Source organism: Lipophrys pholis, assembly GCF_963383615.2.
Source record: "Lipophrys pholis genome assembly, chromosome: 1".
Lineage (NCBI taxonomy): Eukaryota > Metazoa > Chordata > Actinopteri > Blenniiformes > Blenniidae > Lipophrys > Lipophrys pholis.
The window spans coordinates 4,798,837-4,819,628 of NC_137635.1; the positions used below are offsets into that span (position 1 = coordinate 4,798,837).

Genomic DNA, 20,792 nt, shown 5'->3' on the forward strand with positions numbered 1-20,792 from the left:
AGAGAGGAATCCCCCCCAGGCAAGAGGGGCCCACAAGAGAAGGACAAAGGGAACAGGGCCCCAGGCCCCGACCCAAGCCGCCAAGCCGAGAAAAGGCCGGAGCAGGGCCCCCGGGCCGAGCGGGCCGAGAGCCCCCCCAACCCCGGCGCCGAGTCCCACCGCACCCCCGGGAACAGGCCCACCCACCGCCCCCCCCAACCCGGTAAGGCAGAGACGGCCCCAGCCGCCGCGCCCCGGACCAGCCCCGCCCCCAGACCCAGGAAAGCGAAGCCCGGCGCAGGCCCCGGTCGGAGAACAGTCAACTCTACACCCCCAGGAGCCTCATAATCCACCCGCCCCATAACCCCTCCCCCCGGGTCTTGATTGGGAAACCCAACCCATGACCCACCCCGCACACACACACACACACACACACACACACACACACACACACACACACACACACACACACACACACACACACACACACACACACACGGAACGGGGGGGGGAGTTATAATACCTTAATGTAGTTTTATTAGGGCAGCAAAATCCTCGGAGAGTCAGATGAAGAAAAAAATAAAATGTATAATTTAGTTTCACTTGTAAGTCTTTCTCCTCCTACATCCAGGACCTTAATTAGAAGTTGAGCTGACAAAAAGATTTTCTTTTCTTAAAAAGGAGGAATCTGGAAGAGAAGAGGGATGAGCACCTGAACACGAAAGGTTGAGAAAGTGATTGTCGAGATTCAGTGAATATTTCAGGCTTCGAGCTGTTTTCTTTTTCGTTTCTTTTTTTGTCAGAGTGTGTTGAAAAGGCAAAGCTAAGACATTAATTCTATTGTGTTCCTGGCTTTTAACTGTCTGGCAATATAATTATGCCGGGAGAGCTCAGTGAAAGACGGGGAGCAAGGGGAGAGACACGAGGGAGTGAGAACAGAAGAAGAAGGATAAAAGGAAAAGAAAGTTGAACACAAATGCATGTGTACACGCAGCTTCTACAGTGATTCACTCCAGGAGCTGAAGTCATCAATGTTTAACAAGAAAATAATCCCACTTCTACCTCAAGGATTTAATCCATTGTTTTTAAAGAAGTGCTACGACGACTCCACTCCTTCCTGTTGGACGGAAACTATATATATATATATATATATATATATATGTGTGTATTTATCCGGCTAGCCAAGTATGACTGAAAATGAATATTCAATAGTCATATTTCATAATCATTGGATATATTTATTAAAAATCTTAGTACAATTTTTTACAAAGCACCTGGAAGTGACTGTGTTGTCCTGTATGTGGTGCTATATAAATAAAGCTGAACTGAATTGAATTAAAAACCAGCCGTCAACTGTCACTTGAATGCAGAATCGTTTGTATTTTGTAAATAAGATATATTATTGTCAACCGCATATCCCTCTGCAATGAATGAAATCTGTTGACAGGCTTTTACTTAAGAGAGTAAAAGTTATACTATGTCCCGTCAACCTGAACGCCCACCATTATTTATTCAGTCTGCAAGTTATTAATTACTTTTGTTTTATTCATTTTCACAAACAAATCAATTTCCGAAGCTTTTTGTGTGAATCATTTCTATATTATTTTTACTTCCTGTTTATGGCACCTTTTTTTTTTCTTTTTTTTTTTAAATCATTTATCTGCCGTCTCACCCGGACTGTCATCAAAAACATCCTCAGCTCTGCTTTTATCATCATCCATTAATAAAAGGCCGGCTCAACAGAGAAAAGCCCATTAGCCTCTACATGTTTTAGAAGTGTGGATCCTCTGAGTGCAAATGCACTGCCACGTTTGTTACGTTACAGTTTCCAGACACAACAGATCAAATGATAAAAGTCCTCACCAACACTTGAATTGATTTTCACCGCTGTGATTTGTGTATTAGGGCCGATTTACACGACTCCCGTCTTCTCAGATGAAAAATGATCAATGAGTCAGTCGCTGGTTCCACTGATACACACAGACCTGACAGCTAATCTAATGCAATGCCACGATAACACAACTTTGTGCTCAAGATAATGATCTTGAGGGAAACACATGCACAGCAAGTTATGATTTCCTGTCATTTTTTTGTAGTTCCTGGTAAAAGTAGGATACTTTCTAACAGTAGTCAGTTACTTCCATTTAGTAAATTGCACAACACTTACAAAAACAATTGGTAGTTTCATATGGGGTACATTTGTACAAAAATATTTACTGTGTGCAATTGGGTCATTTTAGAATTTTTTGACGCTCTAATGGAATGGTAAAGGTGAACTACTAATATAGTTTTCTGCCGATTCATGTTAATTGGGGAGCTTCAGGTCATCCTCATATCATTTTAAAGTTATGCCTATCACAGGTTCGGACCTGAAAAAATGAAATTAATTTCTGAGTCTAAGTCATAATTGGCTTTTCTAATAAGCTGAGAGATGGGGAAATTGGAGCTATCACAAAGCTGGTTGCTTAATAAGTCAGACATGCCTGAAAACTAAACAAATATGGATGCAGCATATGGGCCAGAAATTTAAATTCATTGAAATTAAACACACTTGAATGGATGCGGTGCTTTATTGCCAATTGACAGTGTTTTTTTTTTATTGTCACATTAGCATTTATGCATCAACAGAGAACTCATTAACAACAAACAGCTGAGCAGAGACAGAGACATACATAACGGGGGGGGGGGCGAAGTTGACTTGTCAGGTTTTCAAAGCGAAAACATTGTCTTATGGCAGTTTGCTTTGGAAAACAAAGATGGTCTTTTAAGCAGCTTGCAAAAGCTGCAACCGTACCAACAACTGGATCTTAAATCACGTGCCCGAGAAACACATCAACTGTGTTCATACACAAGGATGCTTCCACTTCCCCCCACCCTTGTTTGTGTGATATTGCAATTCAATTCAATTTTATTTCCATAAAGCCAAATACAACACAGTTGAATCGAGGCAGTGTTACAGAGAAAAATCCAACAAGAATAGGAGACAGTGGAAAAGAAAAACACCCTCATAAGGGGAAGAAAACCAGCAGAACCAGGCTCCGGGGTGGAAACTTTCTGCTGTTCTAGCCGACGTTCACACTGCATGTCTTGATGCTCAATCCCGATTTTTTTGCTGAGATACAATTTTTTTGCATCTTCATTCACACTACATTTTAAACACAGCCTCTATTAGATTGCCGTGTGATCGTTATTGGACTGAGCACGCCGTTTACGGACGTAAATATGCATGCCACGCCGGTCAGCACCAGGGTTGCCAGATCTGACTCTCACACAACGTAAAACCAACACACCGCTATCAAAAACAGCCCAAATCTCAACCACTGTATGGTATGTATGTTAAAGCCATCAAACTATTATGCGTAATAAAGAACACATCATAAGCACACAAATGAACTAAATAAACAAAGTAAAAACATAAGACAATTCAGCTCCCCAATAGCATTTTGGCAGAGCAGCTTCCTCCAGCAGTTATTCGTGACGCCAGTCGCATATCTGCGACTGGATCGTTCAGACGGCAGTTTTGTTGAAAGGCATCAGATACATTTCCGAATTGGTATCACATCTGATCAAGGCCTGGGTCTGGTGTGAAGAAAATCATAATTACAATGTTCGCACGGTCACAAAACAAAACAGGTCGGATATGAATCAATTGTGCCCCAAGTGGTGGTTAGAGAAATGGATCTCAAATTGTGGTACACGGACCACGAGTGGTGCGCAAGCTTCCTCTTAGTGCTACATGGTGGCCAGTCATGCATTTTATGAAAACAAAATGTATTTGAAAATATATGAATTCATCAAAATATTCCAAAACGTGAAAGGAAAAAATATAAAACATATATTGTCAGTGTCAGCCTCCCTAACTGAAACTGGGAGCTTTATATTAGATTATTAGAAAATGTATCCTTTTGTTTTATTTTTGTCTTCCACCAAACTACTTTTACCAGTTAATTTCTGTAGGCCACGGTCCATAACTGTGCTTTACACATGAGTGGGACATTTAAAGAAATACTTTATTTCTTTTCAGGAGTAAAACTTTTCTTTGCATTTTTCAATTCATCAGTGTCGTCACACTTTCACACATTTACTCGGTGAACATTGCGCCTACTTTATTTTACATTCGCCCATCATGCATGGTTTCTTTAATCTCAAAACGTCGGTTTCTCTCTTTCTCTCTGCCTCCCTCTCTTTGGCAGTGTCTCATTTATTCTCTCTTCTTTATTGCTCGCTCTCTCTCTCTCTCTCTCCAAACAACCCATGATAATCACTCAAAAGCTGGATGCTCCATTAAATCTATAACACAGTTTCACTCTTGGGTAGCAATGAATCACCAAACACAAATTACATCAAGAAGACTTCATTTCTCTCTCTTAGAGTCTATATAATACTGGCAAGACAGAGTCTAATTTCCACTAATTCTAATAGTCGCTGTGTGAGATATGATGAAACTTTAATGATCTAAAATTGGGAAACAGAAAAAAAAAAAAAGAAGAGCCACTGCAGTCTCTTTGCTGTATTAATGCAAAGAGACTGAACTATAAATATGAATTAGGTAAAGGTGGTTAGATCAACATCTGACAATGTTAGCTGGATTAACTTTCATAAAATCTTCATTATATTGAATATACTTAAAAATGAGATGCACCAGTGCCACTTTATTACTATATAAGTACAAGTGCAAATACAATATTGACAGATATTTTAAACACTTGTTTTGTTGACCATAACTAATTCACTTTCTAAAACATGTTCTCTTTAGTATAACCACACCATCAAACTGCTTTGGTTTCTTTGACTTCCTGTCTATTGCAGCCAAAGATGACACGTTTAGGTAGATATTTTATTTACGTTGCCTGGCTTTAAAAAAATCCTTGAATAATTTGTCATCACTTAATTCTATTCAGCTAAGGTCTGGAAGGGTTTCTTTTCTTTTTCTTTCATTAAACTACATCTTCTGAATGCTTCTAATTATATAACTGTTTAGCATTATTTTTTAGTTTAAAATTAACCAAGAATTTAGCAAATTTCTGTCCATTCATGTCAATTGAGTTAAACTATAAATCAACATTTTCTGCCCTTTTTTTTTTAACTCCTGTGTTTTATATCCTCAGTGTCTGCATGTCTGCCAGCAGATAGATTTAATGATGATGTTTATCTTAAAGTAAAAGAAGAAAATCTGTTTAAATGGACGAAATCAACCAAAAAGTCCAATAAAAAATACATCCAGTTATTATTTGCATTAATGTGATTTTTGATATCTACAGGAAGGAAATTCATTGATTCATTGCAACGTTGCCTTCTTGTATATGTTTGCTGCATTATATTACACACTCATATTACCTCAGTTATTACCATCTGCAACATAAAAAGTCAATTAACATTGTTAGAATATTGACATGCTCCTGCTGAAATTGAGCAACCTCAAGTTAAACTGATGTCACATAGGATTTGTGAGCATTTTTAATATAAGTGAGCGGCACATCCTTGTTCATTTCACGCCAGTTGTCAAATTCAAGTCGCAGCCCTGAATAGGCAACATCAGAAGGTGAGCATGAGCTCGACATTTTCATCTCCTCCCACGGTGCAAAGCTCAAATAGGTCCACGCGGACTCACAAGCACATGAACACACACACAGTTTTCTCACCGTTATGAACAGTTAGGCAATTATTTCTAACAATTGCTAGAAGTCACGTGTTATATATTTCTTTTGGGGGCATACATGTAGTCAAAAAAAAAAGCAATGTAAGCAAAACACAGGCCTGCACACGCACCAATTCACACACACACACTGTGTTAATATCTCCTCTGTGGTGCTTTCTCCTACTCGGGTTCCCATTTCGTCTAATGCAGTCAAAATGCTGATTGAACAGGACGAACTCTCAGACAAGTGGGGGGAGAGAAACAGCAGCTAACAATTTGGCACCTTTTCACCACCTTATTTAATTGCTTAAAAGAGATGATGTGGTGAAAGTTTTGAGATTTCAGTGCAGAACAGATGCACTCTGAGAAAAGCTTTGTTACAGATGAAAGAGCGAATATTACTAGCACTGTCTCATTAATGCTGGAAAGTTCAAGAGTGGAAAGTAAGTGCCAAAAAGAGAAACGGCGAGAGGGAAAGTATTTCGTATCATTTTCTTGATACTAGAAAAAAGTTTTGGACATGAGGTAAAAAGTAACGAATAATGGCAACAAAGGGGAAAGAACTAATATGCATACAGTGTGTGGTCAACAGGAGGGGAGAAGGTGAGAGCTAATGCAAAGTGGGGCTGTTAACCCATTTAAGGAAAGCTCTTGTCGTGATAAATGTGAGGCAGGAAAAGCCACTGATAATCCTCGTCCCTTTCCCCCCACATATAAGAGCGGCGAGTCACTCGCTCACTCACGGCTTTCTTTGTTGGAGAGGGAAAGCATCACAAGAGGTGAAGACTTCACCACTTGTATATGATCATAAAGGCTTGCACACTCTTGATGCTACTTCCAGTTGAAACAAGGACTTAGATCTAAAGTGTCCTTCAAATAAACCCTGGCTATACAGAGTTGTTGGGGTTTTCTTGTCATTCGAAAAGCTGTAAATGTCCCAGATTAAGACTTAAAGTCTTGTAAAATAGTTCAGTAGTTTTCAACTCCAGGTTGCAGATGGGTTTTGCTTTCCTTAGTTGTTATAATGAGGAAATAATATGTGTAAATATGAATAAATACACTGCTGTGGATCTTCTGAAATATTGCGCTCCAGTCCTCAAACCATAGTCATTAGGTAATGTAATCAAAGCTAAAGCCCCTCACTTTACTCCAAAACAAGTCACTGACTTGAGGTGCTTCATTATTTAGTTGCAGGTAACTTCAACTAAATGTGACTAAAGATGTGAAGCGCTTGAGGATTGCTCAAGCACTTGAAAAGCACTATATAAGTGAAATCTATTTGCCGACGTTGCACCTAAAGTCAGGAAAAGCCATTTATCAAGATCTTATCACATCTCATTTCATTTTATCACAATTCTTGTGTGTATGTTTGAAATATTTAGGTTTTTTTTGTTTTTTTTATGTCCGTTTAGGCTACAGATCCAGATCTAGGGGCAAGTGGGCAGGTCCATTATCGGCTTGTCAACCACCAGAGGCTGTTTTCCATCAATGCCACCGGCGCCATCAGGACTGCGGTGCCACTGGACAGAGAGGTCAGTGGGAGCTCACGGATTTATTCCACGTAAATGTCAGCATGTGTTGGACGCAGTGTGAAATGGACAAGAGGTGATGCCAGGCTGAGACATCAGTATAGAAGCATCCATTTAAAGTGGTGGTGTGGATGTTTCATTGTGAAACTCCTGTCATCCCGTAGGTGAAAGGGCAATACTTCCTGATCGTTGAAGCATGGGACGGCGCAGTGGACCCTCGCCGATCCAGGTTAACTCTCTCCATCACCGTTCTGGATGTAGACGACAACAGCCCGATATTCACCCAACAAACCTACGGTGTGAATCTACCAGAAAACACCCCCAAAGACACTGTGATATTACACCTGAATGTAAGTATAATCATTGATTTTTATTACTATAATAATTTTAGTGATTAGATGGATGGATGGAGGTTGCTTGATAGAGATATACCTGTAGATAAGTACAGATGGAGCGCAGCGATTTCCAGTAACATTTTACAGATTTCTGTCGACGTGCTCTTGAACCTGTACATCGCTTTAGTAATCTCATTAATCATGACATTTACCAAAGGCGCAAGTTGAAATAACCTTTATAGCAGCCTCAAATTACAAAACAGTGCAACCTAGGAGGGATGATTTAAAGTTGATAAAAGGCCCTGGAGTTCTGCATTTAATCACGGAGGCCAGTGCATGATGAACCTGACAGTTGTGCTTAAGTCACTTTCACATGTCGTCCTTTGAACTACCAAACTGGTTTCGTTTTACATCGCAGTTAGCGTATGAGAACTTGTACAAAGTAAAAAGTATAATTTGACAAAACCGAGAGTTGTAGAGGAATGTGAAGTTGAAAAAATTTTTTTTTTTAATAAGGATATTCCCTCAAGCGACACAGAAAATATACTTGAAAGACAAAATAAGATATGGACCACCAGCTGGACTTTAAAGGTGACTACCACAGGTGCTTCAGACAGATCAGCCCGACATGGTCATAATAAAAATACTACATTCTGTTAGTAGCTTCAGCACATGTAGATTATTGTCCTTCGGGCGAATATTAAAAAAATGGATTTGTGATATTACGCTCTTAACATTTTCTAACCCGGTACTCTCTCATTCCCCGCAGGCAAAAGACGCCGACCTCAACTCCAACCTCACGTACCGAATCAGAAGCGAAGGCCCAGGCCAGGAGATCGCTGAGTTATTCCACATTGACCCGGTAACGGGGGAGCTGTCGGTGCGCAAGGTTGTGGACTATGAAGCTCAAACTGCCTCGGATCCCACGTACACGTTCACTGTGGAGGCCTTGGACTCCGGGGGAAGCATGCCTCCTGGACTGGCTTCTGTTACTGTCAGGATAATGGTGAGTGTGTGTGGGAGTGCGTTTAAGGGATCTTTGTCCGAGCCTCCGGATAACTTTGGTCATTCTGTCACTTCTGTTGTTGAGCGTTTCTCCAGTTTAAGGGAGATTAAATTGACGTTGTTGCACAGCAGGCAATGAAAGGAGAGGCGTTTAAAGTTGAAGTGTTTAATTTATCAAAGTGCCACAGCAAACCTGGAGAATAACAAACATCGTCATTGATGGTAATTACACACGGTGTGAAAAGAGTGAGAAGTTGAGTGTGAAACTAAAACATATTTCAATAAAATGCTTAAAGCAAGTTATATTCATAAAATAATATTTTGTGCAAAGCTTCAACAGTATGACAGTTGCAGACTATAAATGGAGACTCACCGTACCTTCTGGACGAAACGTTGCAACTGAATATGAGTCACATTTGTGGGAAAAAAAAGGGTCATGAAAAGGAAAAAGTCTATAAAAATTGCACTGGTGTATAAGATTTGGATTTTTATCATGCTGAGACGGTTTTACCCTATGATCTTTGCTTGTATCATTACAGTAATAGTTTGTCTGCTTTTCTCCAGCCAATTGTCTTATTCACTCCAAACTCTTCCTTCTGCCTCTTTCAAACTTTTTACTTGAAATTCTGCTTTCTTTTTGGTTTTTTCAACATTTAGCTCATGCTATCAGTCAAATATGAAAATAATGGAGATTTAACAATGGTGAGGTAACAATATACTGTTATTATACAGTGGCATCTAGTAGTTCAAGTAAACTGGTATATAATTACCGGTTTAATAATTATTTTGTATTAAAGAGAGAAGGAAACTAAACAAAAAAATTTAAAATAAAAATCAACATTACTCTACCTCGAAAGAGGGGTTCATATATACCACGTTTGCTCTCTTTCACAGGTATATCCTTTAAAAATAGTCTATAAAAAGTTGCAGTTCATTATTTCTTTCAGTATAGAGCAATGAGCAGGATTTTTTTTCCCATTTCAATATGTTCTGCCTTCCTGCCAGTGGTGCAACGTAAGACATCATATTGTGTTTGATTGTAGGTCGATTTTATCACAAATAATGTCACGACTGGATCTGCATTAACTTTCATTTGTAAAATGTTGAATATATATATAAGAAAGGACATATATTTTAGCTTTTCCCCACTGATTTTCTAAAGATTCCACCCTCAGATCTTCCTCCCAGGTCTTTTAAAGACAGTCCTACTGTGACAGGATATTGAAGATTTTTCATATCAAGCCTTTTGTAAGGGTTTGGACAAAAGTAAGTCTTCCAGTGTCGGCTCAGAAAGGAAGGAATTATGGTTTTTCCAAAATGATGGACTTGTAGATACAGTATTTAAAAATAATCTTTATTGGGTGAATTACATTTTTCTGCAGGCTGGTGGAGGACAGAGATTTCATTCAGTTTTGCACTTTTCAGCATGTTTGATTATGTTGAAATATCATAAAATTGTGTTTATATCCTTTCATATACCCTTGATAGTTAAAGTTCCAGCGTATTTAGACAACCCTGTAAGGGTTAAGCATGTTCATGCAAAAGTAAGGCTTTATAATCAAAGTCAACCTTTAAAAGCTGACAATCTATCAGTCTTCAAACTGACTTTGAACTTGACCTGATGTATGTGTTGCATGAAGTGACATGCATCAGCAAACTGAGCTAATGATTTTTATTTTTATTTTTTTTTTAAAGGAAAACATTACCCATTTACACAGTTATGCCAATGCGGTAACCTCCCTTACAACTTCTAAGAAGCACTTTGTTAAAGTGTTTTCTTTCCAACACGGGAGACGGTGAAATTACCAGCAGATACACAGCTGTTCTCCTGATTTATAAAGCAGTTCCGTGTTTGTCTGCAACAACAAATCTCAAGGCTCGCATGCAACCTTTCCCCTCAATTGCCAGCAGCCGCACTAGAAATGAGCTTAGCAACCTTTGTACCATCTGTATACCCACAAATTTTTAAACTCTCGCATATGATGACTTATTATGAATTTGTTTAAACACATGATTCTCTCAAAGTGACAGTCCACTCCTAGAAACAAGTATTTGTATAGAAGCGAAGGTTTCACTATAATGGAGGCACTTTGTCCTTCTGGTTTGTTTTCCCTTTTTAATCCCGCCAGGCTAAAAGAAAAGCGCCTACTGTTTCTGTTCCGTTTGATGGACCAAAATTCTGTGACTATTTTAACTCTTACAAATCTGAAACTTTACAGACGTACAGAAACGAGCTGCCAATTTGCCTCATTTTTGCAGAGTCTTCGTTAACAACCTCACGTCTTTGTCTCCATTTGACAGCTGTGACTTTAAAAACCCATCACATAGACAGCCTATGGGAATATTAAAACCAGCAGCGTCCTGTGGTGTCCTTACTTTTATACGGCCTGATGTTTTCTGGTCCTGCTGTGACAAAAAGAAAAAGAAAAGATCAATCTTACAGCTTCTTTGAACGCTGCTGGTTTATTCAGCTCCAGAGATAAATTAATATTGTTATAAATGGGGTCAACGTAAAACGAAACTCTTACACATTTATAGCTCATCATGGTTATGGACTCCAGGGTTATTTTACCAGCATTATATGTTGTTTCTGTGTCGAGTAATGTTCTCCCCATTGAAAGCCAGATGTTTAGAAACCTATGAGGGATTCACTCACAGTGAGTCATTTTGGGGAGCGATAGACTCACGGCACGAACCAGCACAGACGGAGTCAGTTTGCATCTTAATATCTTTTTTGTTTTTATGTCAAATGTGCGCAGATTCAACCACTTGTTAGGAGATTCAGATAAAAGACAACAAACTACTTGGTGTGCTGTTCACACTGGCGTGTGTGTGTGTGTTAAATGTCTCTCCAGGACATGAATGACTTTTCTCCGGTATTCAGCCAGTCAGTGTACCGAGGCATGGTCGCTCCAAACGCTGTCAAGGGAACCATTGTAACCACGGTGATGGCCAATGACTCTGACCCCACGGTGAGCATTTCCAGCTGCTACTGTTCAATCAAACTGTTTTTTTGTTTTTTTGTCACCGTCTGTCCTTCAAATTGTGTGTTGGAATGATGCAGTATAAGGACGCCTGTCTCCAGTCACTGTGTGTTTTCAGTGTGTTTGCACTGTTTCTTTTTTCCCCTTCTACCCAAACACAGCGCTTACTGATACCCAAGCTTGACTTAATAAGCTCAACATCTCCGTGATAATGCGCTGATTTATTCTGTTTGTTGTGAAGGGGTGGATTCAGCTTTCTTCAGAGCGATCATTGTGGGGCCATTAGATTGTCTGATCCAGTTAACCCCAGGTTTAAAAGGCGGTTGCTTGCATACAGACGGCTGCGCGCAGTGTGTGTGTGGTTGTGTGAGAGAATATCTTATAAGGATTTGCTGAGTCACTCAGCCTTTCGTCTAGATGCACATTTGAAATGCAGTGGCCGTGTGGAAAATAGCTCTCATTTTTATTGGAAACAGAAAACAACCAACCAGTAAATTTTTGCAATTTTACTCTCCAAATAAATATTTATGAAAAGTGCTAGAAACTCAGAAGTATCTTTATTTTGCATTATTGCTGAAGAAGCTATGAGCTTATTTTTCACTCAACCATCTCAATGCGAGATCTCCCACTCCGGCGATGTCGCCCTGTAAGCTTCTTTTAAAGCCAACTGTTCCTGTGAATAATGTGCCTGCTGTCTTTTGACACCAGCTCCACTGATTCAGACCTCAGATTTAAGCATGAAAGTCGTGTCTCTTGAGTCGAAAACCACATTATACTGTCAAAACAAAATGCTGCAAAGGCAACAAGACACTTAATAGCATCTTGAAAGCACCGGATGTATGAATATATCCATATATCTGGGTGTAAAACTGTCTTGTATACAACCGTGATCCAAACTTTAAAGTACAAACCTTTTCATGAATTCTCCACAGTCAATATTTGCTGACTCATGATGAGCTGTTGTGTAAAGCAACTGCAGCTGACAGCTCTGAAACTGTGCTCGCAGCGACTGAGTTTTCACTAAACTTAAGTCACTTCAGAGGACATGAATGACTGTGCACCCTTTAAGTGAACATAAGTTTATAAATTGAGTTGTTTTTTTTTCTTCCATATTCTTTTAAAATGGTGACCCTGACTTTCATGATGGCACAGGACTATTAATGGAAATATTACCTCAGTCCCTCAAGATAAAGCAACCCAGATGTAAAAGAGCTATATAATCCATCCATCATCTATAGAGCTTTATCTGATTCAGGGTCACGAGGGGCTGCAGTCAATCCAGGCTGCTGATGGGTGAAGGACACACCATCACAGGCCTACAAGCAATTTAAGAGCCGATCTACAAAAGGTTTGCGCTTATTGAAACAGTGGTAAATATTGGCACACGTAGAAGCTGCCTTCACAATCTATAAAGCACAGTGTGATTATGTCTGTTTCAACATGTTTGAGGAGTTGTGTGACAAACAACGTCAACAACCTAATAAAAGTTCGTAATCTAATAATTTGGGCCATTCTGAATGTAATAAAGCCAATAATGTAATAAAATAGTAAAATCTTTATATAAAACCATGATTGAGAGACTTTGCTGATGTATCCTCATTTTAATATGACAACTATCCCATGAAATATATTTATTGATCATAATCAAATTGCGCAAAAATATGCAAATAAAAGCTGTTATTTCCAAGAAATGTTGCCCTATATTGTTACATTATTGGCTGCTCTTATCACATTTTGTCATTCAATCAAATAATAGCTTATGTAATTGGCAAAAAGTTATTACAATAACGGACATCAAATGTCTTATTACGCCTTTGGCAAATTATCATGTTATTGGCTTTGTTGAATTGAAAAGGGAAAAATATAAAATATATTAACTGACATTATTGGCGATGACAATGCGTAAATCCATCCAGCCTTTTGAAGATGCTGCTTTTATTGTGGTGAGGGAAGAATTTCCTCATCTGGTTCCCCATGACGTTTATAATTTCTGTTGTACCCGATCTTTGGCCAGGCAGTCTTCTGAATATCTTTTGGAAAAGTAGGATTTATTCTCCGTAACACAAAATTGTGTTGGATAACTTCCACCCACCAACACTACTCCATGTTTTTTTACATTTAATTTTGTGCTTGTGAGGTCTCAGTGTTCCATCCCACCACACAGGCAAACAAATCTGAATCAGAAGTACTTTATTAATCCCTTAAATTAAACACGGAAACAATACAGTTTTCATAGGATCGCTGTTTTGTGTGCAATACAAATCTGATTTATTTCCACATATGAATAAGGCCTATGTCCGATCTAAAAAATATCCAAATGCAAGCTCCTCTTTCCTGCTTACACCGTCCTAAAGCTTATCCGATCTGTGCCACGTACGAGCGAAGAATCTGAATTGGGTCACATTACACTGACAGTGTAAATGTAGCCTCAGTCTCGGGAAGGAAACCAGAGTACTCTGAGTAAACCCATGCACACACAGGGAGAACATGCAGACTCGAAAGGCTTCCAACCCTACTCGAACCAGGGGTTTTCTCACTTTGAGGCAAGAGCGTTAACCACTACACCACTGTGCAGCTCTATCAGAGAAAAGTTGTCCTAACAGTAATCATATATATTCTCATCCTTTTGGTTATTACACTGTGTTGAAAAACTGTGCCTCTTTATCTTGTTTCTCAAACAGCATTGAAATGATCAGATGCACTCCTCTGCCTGAATGCTGAAAGAACATTTGAAACAATAATGTTGACAAATGCCACATGAATTAAGTTTGGTCTAATTTTCTTTTTTGTTTTAATGAGAATTTGTCATTTTGCAGGAAGGGGCATTGGTGTGTAATCCTAATAGCTCATTAAAAAAGGGGAAGGCTGACTTTCTCCAGACACATTTATTAGTCGCGTAATAATGGAGTCGAAACGCCATGATTCCCACCTTTTATCAGACAGTCGGTGCACAATTACCAGCTGCCACTGACTGAAACTCTCCCGAGTCTCCAAACTGCTCCTCAGTGCAAGGTTTGAATGTAAAAGTCTAATTTCTTCAAAGAAATGTAAGTGACAGTTTCTTCCACAAAGCTTTGTACTGGTCAAAATCTCTGTCTCTCTCCCGGTATATACCAATAAATTGCCCCAAAAATGAGGAAAAGTCATGTAATGTTATGCATTTTTTGACATTTTGGGTCACATTAGTCAAACTAACTGATGGTTGCTCATTACCAATCACACTCCGGGTGGCTCATTCATGTCCGGGAGAAGTTGGACCCCATTTTACCAGAGTGAGGATGTTTGTGTTTTATCTCTTTCGTGAGTATTTGGGCAGAGAGACATGGATTTAATTGACATTCGGTCCAAACTAATTGCTTGAGATATTAAATACTGTGAGAGTCATTACGCGGTCATTACTGCACCGTGTTTTCATTTCAGGCTGCTGAGCACAAAATCCATAAGAGTGGCACTTTTCCTGAAAGGGACAGTTCTAACGTACATCTACAGCGTGGAGAGAAATTTTGAAGAAAATATTTTTGTTGTCGTCTTTGCAGGGTACCCCTGCAGGCCTCGTACGCTACAGATTGGACCAGGATGGGTCTCCATACTCTGCCAGTATATTTGACGTAGATGAAGAGTCGGGACACGTGGTGACCAGAGTGAACCTCAATGAAGAGCCTAACCTGAAGTTTAGAGTAAGTATGCACATGATGGGTCACCTCCAACTCACCAGGTATCCATGAGTAGTTTACTCCACAAAGTAATTGATGTAATTGTTTTTTAATTGAAAGTAATTGTGCTTCACAAGTCGCTTTGTGTTTGTGACTTTCTCGGAAAATCTTGTTAATTGAGTCGGTCTGAGTGTCATGGATATTTGACATTTTGTATTGAAGTATGATGAATTCTAATATGCTGATCACCCCATTTTACGTCAAGCATGGCCAGCGGGACAAAACTGTCACTGATCATGAATGTGAAATGGATGTGAAATGGCTCGGCACAGATTGTTCCCGGATGACGACCTTGTGACTCAACCATGGTAGACGCCAGTGCCTTTGAGTAAAGTTTCTGAAAAGTTATTAAATTGGACTTGTTGGTTTGAAGGCTGTAGGCACAGCGTGTACATTGTACGGTAAAATCCATTCACTCACCGTCATCTTCGAAAGATACCAGGAGAACCCACGATGGTCAGAAATAGAGACATTTTCTCTAGAACTAAGGCCTCGTTTATGGTATTTTCAAGTGAAAATGCAAATAGTTGAAAACCTTCCAAAGTAGAACTTTCCAAAAATACTCAGAATTTGTCTCCATCGAAACGGGACATTGTTTTCTGAAATGAAAATGTAAAAACAATCTGTGAAGTTTCTTTGTTCTGAGTGGGACTGTGGCAATGCACAGTGCAGTTCGAGCCGTTATCGACATGGATTTTCCATTCTCACTAAATAAAGCATCATATTTATTATTTTGAGATAATTATACACATTTGAAAATTGGGTTTTTTTGGTACAAAATTTAATTTCACAAAAAGAAAAACATTAAAAATTGGCACACTGCAATTTTTGGTTATATTTCTTGGTAAAATATTGCACAGATCATTGTGCCTGTAATTATTTGTTAACTACTCTTTTGTAGATAGTTTTATAGTTAAGGCTGAGAAATTGATTCATCAATTGCATGTTAGCTTTCTTTTAATTTTTATGCACATACATCACGAAACCATGGAACACACACGTCTGTTTTTTTTTTTTTTTTAACCAGATTATTTCAAGCCTTAGATGTCACTTAATTACAACACATACAAGATGAGAGAACCATTCCTCATTATACAGAGGACACATGTGGTTTGTTTGGCAGCACTTTGCATTGGGAGGCTTATTTTATGAAGCGATGGGATGCAAAAGCAATAATGATTGACAGCCAACATCTGACTAATCAGCATCCAGAACAGACATCTGTGACGACGAAAAAGTGTTCAGAGTAACAAAGAGACAAAATATCCTAAAGAGAGGAAACTGGAACTTCACTCGCAAGTGAAACGTTAAAGAACTAATGTAGAAGTTTGTTTATGTATTTATTTTCAGAATAAGCCCATTTTTGCTGCTGAATTTCAGAAATTTCTAGCAACAGGTGTCACTGGTTGTTAAAGGTCCTCATAATGACGGTTGAAAATGAAAATGTCATTGCCCTCACAGGAGCACGTTCAGATGAAAACATGTGATTTGAATATTGTGCGATTAATTTAAAAAAATACCAAAATCGTGTGAGCATAAACGTGTGTTGACTTTCCACCGACTGATGTTACTGAGTGATTCAGTCGTCAGGCTGGCACACACGGTGCCGAGAGCTCAGCTGCACACAGGAAACTCTGAGGGAGAACATTAAATGGAACACATTCACTTTACCAATCAACGAGTTCATTTTTGCTTTCACAGAATAGGAAAAAACATGTTGTTGACTGAGGGAGCCTCGTAATATCCTTTTATTGGACAGGGGCCAGCAAATTAACCCACAAAAACTGCACAACCAACTAAAGCTAAAGGAAAGTAGACAGCTAGAACTCCAAAATATACTCTTGATACTGAATATAGATTCATCTTATGCTCGGAATATATAATCGAGTTGTTTAAGAAATAGTTCTACTTTGTAAAGGAAATTGCAGTTTAAAACATGCAATTTCAATGCATAAATGCTCCAAACCGGGGTCTTCTAGCTTTATTATACATAGTTTATATTTCACATTTCATTTTCTTAATTTTTTATTTTTTTTTAGGATTAATCAGTCTGTGATAACTTATGTTGGGATCTACATATACATTTGTGATAAATATTTTTGTGCAATAGATTTATATAGGTAGAACTTGTATTTATCTATTTATTCAAAATTTATACCATACTTTTGTATAATTTTGTGTTTTTAATTGTTCACGATAATATCACTGTTTCATATTTTTTATGTGTTTTTTATTTATTCAAATTTTTGGGACTTTGTCTTATTTATGACTTTTTGTTCCATCCTCAGGTTTTTTTACAGGTCATCAAAATGATTAATATATATTTGTATGTTTTAGTTTGTATGCACATTTACAAAATCCAAATAAACATCGACGATCATGTTGAATCCCTGATATCGAGTTTCTCGTTGAGAAGAACAAGTCTAATAAGCAATCTGGGAGGAAAATACTTTTCATTTGTAAATGATTTTATGCATGATGCTGTCAAATTGTGAAGCATTATACTGAGCATTCGGCACAAGACGAATCAATTGTGTTTCAATTGAAACAGTCCGACCCATTGCGATATTGCGCCTCACGTTTTTGGTTAGACTCTCATTCCAAATATCCAGATAAGCACCAAGAGTGCAGCAATGCTCAGGGAACATTCATTTGCATTCATTTTCAAATAGAACCTTGTGAAAGTAAGTCCTCCCCACGCAGCATGCAATCACATTGATTTCTCGAAACTGTACATTGGCACTGAGACGGTTGTTCTATAGAGTCGTCATTACGAGAGAAGAGTTATTGACGCTTCCTCTGGTATTTGGTGGATGAAAGTTTTGGACAACTATACATAGACTGGGTTGTCAAATACCTCCGCACTCCCTCTCATTCTAGTGAAATTGGTATACATAAAGATTTTGTATAATTGAAGTAAAACTGCAAACGTGTAGCTTATTAGTTTCAAAACTTGTTGTTTCCCAGATGAATTCTCCAACGGGACTTTGAGCCATGCTAATTTCATCTTTTCATTGGGTTTTAATTAACACAACAAGGATTCAGCAGCAACCTCTGAAGATGTCTCTCAGGGGATTAATTCTACCTCGTTTACTCCCAATAAGGCAAACAGACTGAACAGATCCAACAATATGTCGATTTTTTTTATTCATTTATTTTTTTTCTGGGACAAACAAAATCTATGGCATCAATTTCACAAAAACATTGAAACCGGATGACCGTTGTTCTGTTGTTAAACAAACAACCACCTACATTTGTGCACTGCAGCTGTGGGTATTCTTTTTGGAGCAGCTTTGGCATTTAATTGAACAATTTATTTTCTGGGTCAGAGTTTGACTACAATTATTTTTTTAATAGTTGAATTTTAAGGCCGATTGTGACTATAGAGAAGGGCCATGTGGTATCAGCAACAATCTCCAAGTAAACACTATAAGATCACCATCTCCATATTGACGGTTGGCCTTCATTAGGATTCCTCTGGGTCTGGTTAACAGTTGTTACCCTCCAATTAAAAGAAGAAAGACTAAAGACTGCACTTCCATTAGGTGACGTAATAATAATCCGATGGCGGGAAAGGTTAGTGACGTCTGCCGTGGTGAAAAGCACATTTCTACCACTTTCCCCTGTGGCTCTAACCGTTGATATAATGTCAAATATCAAGGTTTGAATGTAAATCAAAGGAAAAGAGGAACTAAAGGTAAACGATAACCAATAACTAATCAAACTGAGAATAGGCTACACAAAAACCTGGCTTTACCCTGTTAGTTTTACAACAGAACATTCATAGTTGGGATTTGGGTTTTAGATTATTTAAAGTTGTTCAAGGCAGATTATTGCTTTGGTAACTTAACATGATCCGCGCCATTTTGAGTTTCCGTGAACGCTCGGATGAGCAAGTCCCTTTAAATGTTGTCAGCACAAGGATTTGAGGGGCAGCATGAGCTGGTCTCCTTTGGTAAAGGAAGCATCAGTGGTTCCTAGACTAAAGGAGGTTCTAAAGGAAGCATTGAGCCTCCTTTCCTTAGCTTATAGAGAATTCAAATGTTCCTTATCATGGCCGCCACTCAAAAACTTCCGGGGTTGAGGAAAAGTGGATAGGAAAGGAGATAGGAGGGACTATTTGGACACACCCACTGACTCTATCCGTGTGTGTGTGTGTGTGTGTGTGTGTGTTTGACAGCTGGTGGTGGTGGCATATGATGACGGCCTGCCGGTGAGGGAGAATACAACTCTGGTGGAAATCACAGTCCTTCAGCCGTCTGTTATTCCCGTGTTCACTCAGGAAGAATACAGGTATGTAAAAAAACACACGGTGGCTCTGATCTCGCCGTCTGAAAGTGACACATACGATGTTGTCGTTGCAACAGCGGTCATCCTGTGAAAAGTGACATGCGTCACAAATGAAGATGCTATAAAAGAAAGACAATGTTTAATTTGGATTGGACCCTGTTATTTCTCACAAAGAGGCCAGTGGATTTTCTTTTTCGGTTGGCAGATTAATAGATTACACTGATATCGGTTTAATTCAACTATGGAGAAGATGATTTATTTTAGCAGAAAGCTGAATTAAATATGAACTTTCTCCATAATTAAAAGTAAAAGCCATTTATTAATGTTCAACCACACAGCCGAATAGAATAGAAGAAGTATGGCATTCAAAGTAACGCAACTGAGATTTTAATAACATTTCTGTGGTTACTGTTTCCTGTGCTCAGATGCTCTGGCAGATAATTACACAGAAGGTGCTGAGTCTGAGCAGCATGACTGATGTTTGCTCCTATAATTCACTTTTGATTACTTCTCAAATGGGCTGCTTTAGTGTGCAGAGATCCCAAAAAAGAATAAAAAAAAAGAAAAAAAAGAAATGCAATTTATAGACTTTGGTAAAGGTAGTAGGTAATAGGTAATAGTAGCCTGTGCAAAATAAATACATATAGCAGCTTTAATAGGCAACTTTTCACCATCTTTTGTACAGAAGCAGCACTCACCTGTTCCAGAAAAATCCCCCGCAGCACCATATGAATAACTCACTGGAAATCATTATGCATTCAATAACAACATGCGTGTTGGAATTATCGTAACAGTGCATGTCTTTACATGAAAAGGGTTCAATTTACACATTACATATGCGTAGGGTTTTGACACAAGACTTTGTTAGTCAGCAACATGTTTGATTTGTTATAGTAAATATGGCCACGACCGTCTTTCCAGTTAAAAAGTGTCCGCCCATACCTGCTCTGAGGCTGTTCCACACTGCGGATGATCGTAGAATGGGAAGAAAATTGTCAGATATGAAGCATCGACACATAATCCGCAAACTGAGCGATTTTGCTTTGATAAGAAATGACCATTTTCATGCCTTGATTCTGTGATCTCACTGTATTTTAGGCCCTAGACTAGTTACGTCAGGTTTCCTTTATCTTTGTTTCTCGAAATGTATTGGTTTATTTATTGTTGAGTGCCAAGTTGTTCTCTGTCTCTGGTTTATATCTTTTGCCCCCCCATTTTACTGGAGAACCAAGGACTTGGTCTCCTTCTGTTTGTTCTTTTTGACGTCCTTTAGCACAGAGGAATGGAAATTCAGTAAAAAGATTCTTTTGAGCATCATA

The 20,792-nt window shown here is 38.7% G+C and overlaps 1 protein-coding gene across 1 annotated transcript in view; it reads left to right on the forward strand.

Moving 5' to 3' along the window:
- Positions 1-20,792, forward strand: part of LOC308123894 (protocadherin-15-like) — a gene marked incomplete at both ends in the record, with an annotated part of 180,180 nt that overhangs the window by 90,585 nt on the left and 68,803 nt on the right. Inside the window, 6 exons of the mRNA XM_080486619.1 lie at positions 7,030-7,149; positions 7,311-7,496; positions 8,251-8,487; positions 11,342-11,458; positions 15,007-15,147; positions 19,364-19,476. Of these exons, the coding sequence (XP_080342745.1) occupies positions 7,030-7,149; positions 7,311-7,496; positions 8,251-8,487; positions 11,342-11,458; positions 15,007-15,147; positions 19,364-19,476 (914 nt within the window). The remainder of the gene's footprint in view (positions 1-7,029; positions 7,150-7,310; positions 7,497-8,250; positions 8,488-11,341; positions 11,459-15,006; positions 15,148-19,363; positions 19,477-20,792) is intronic.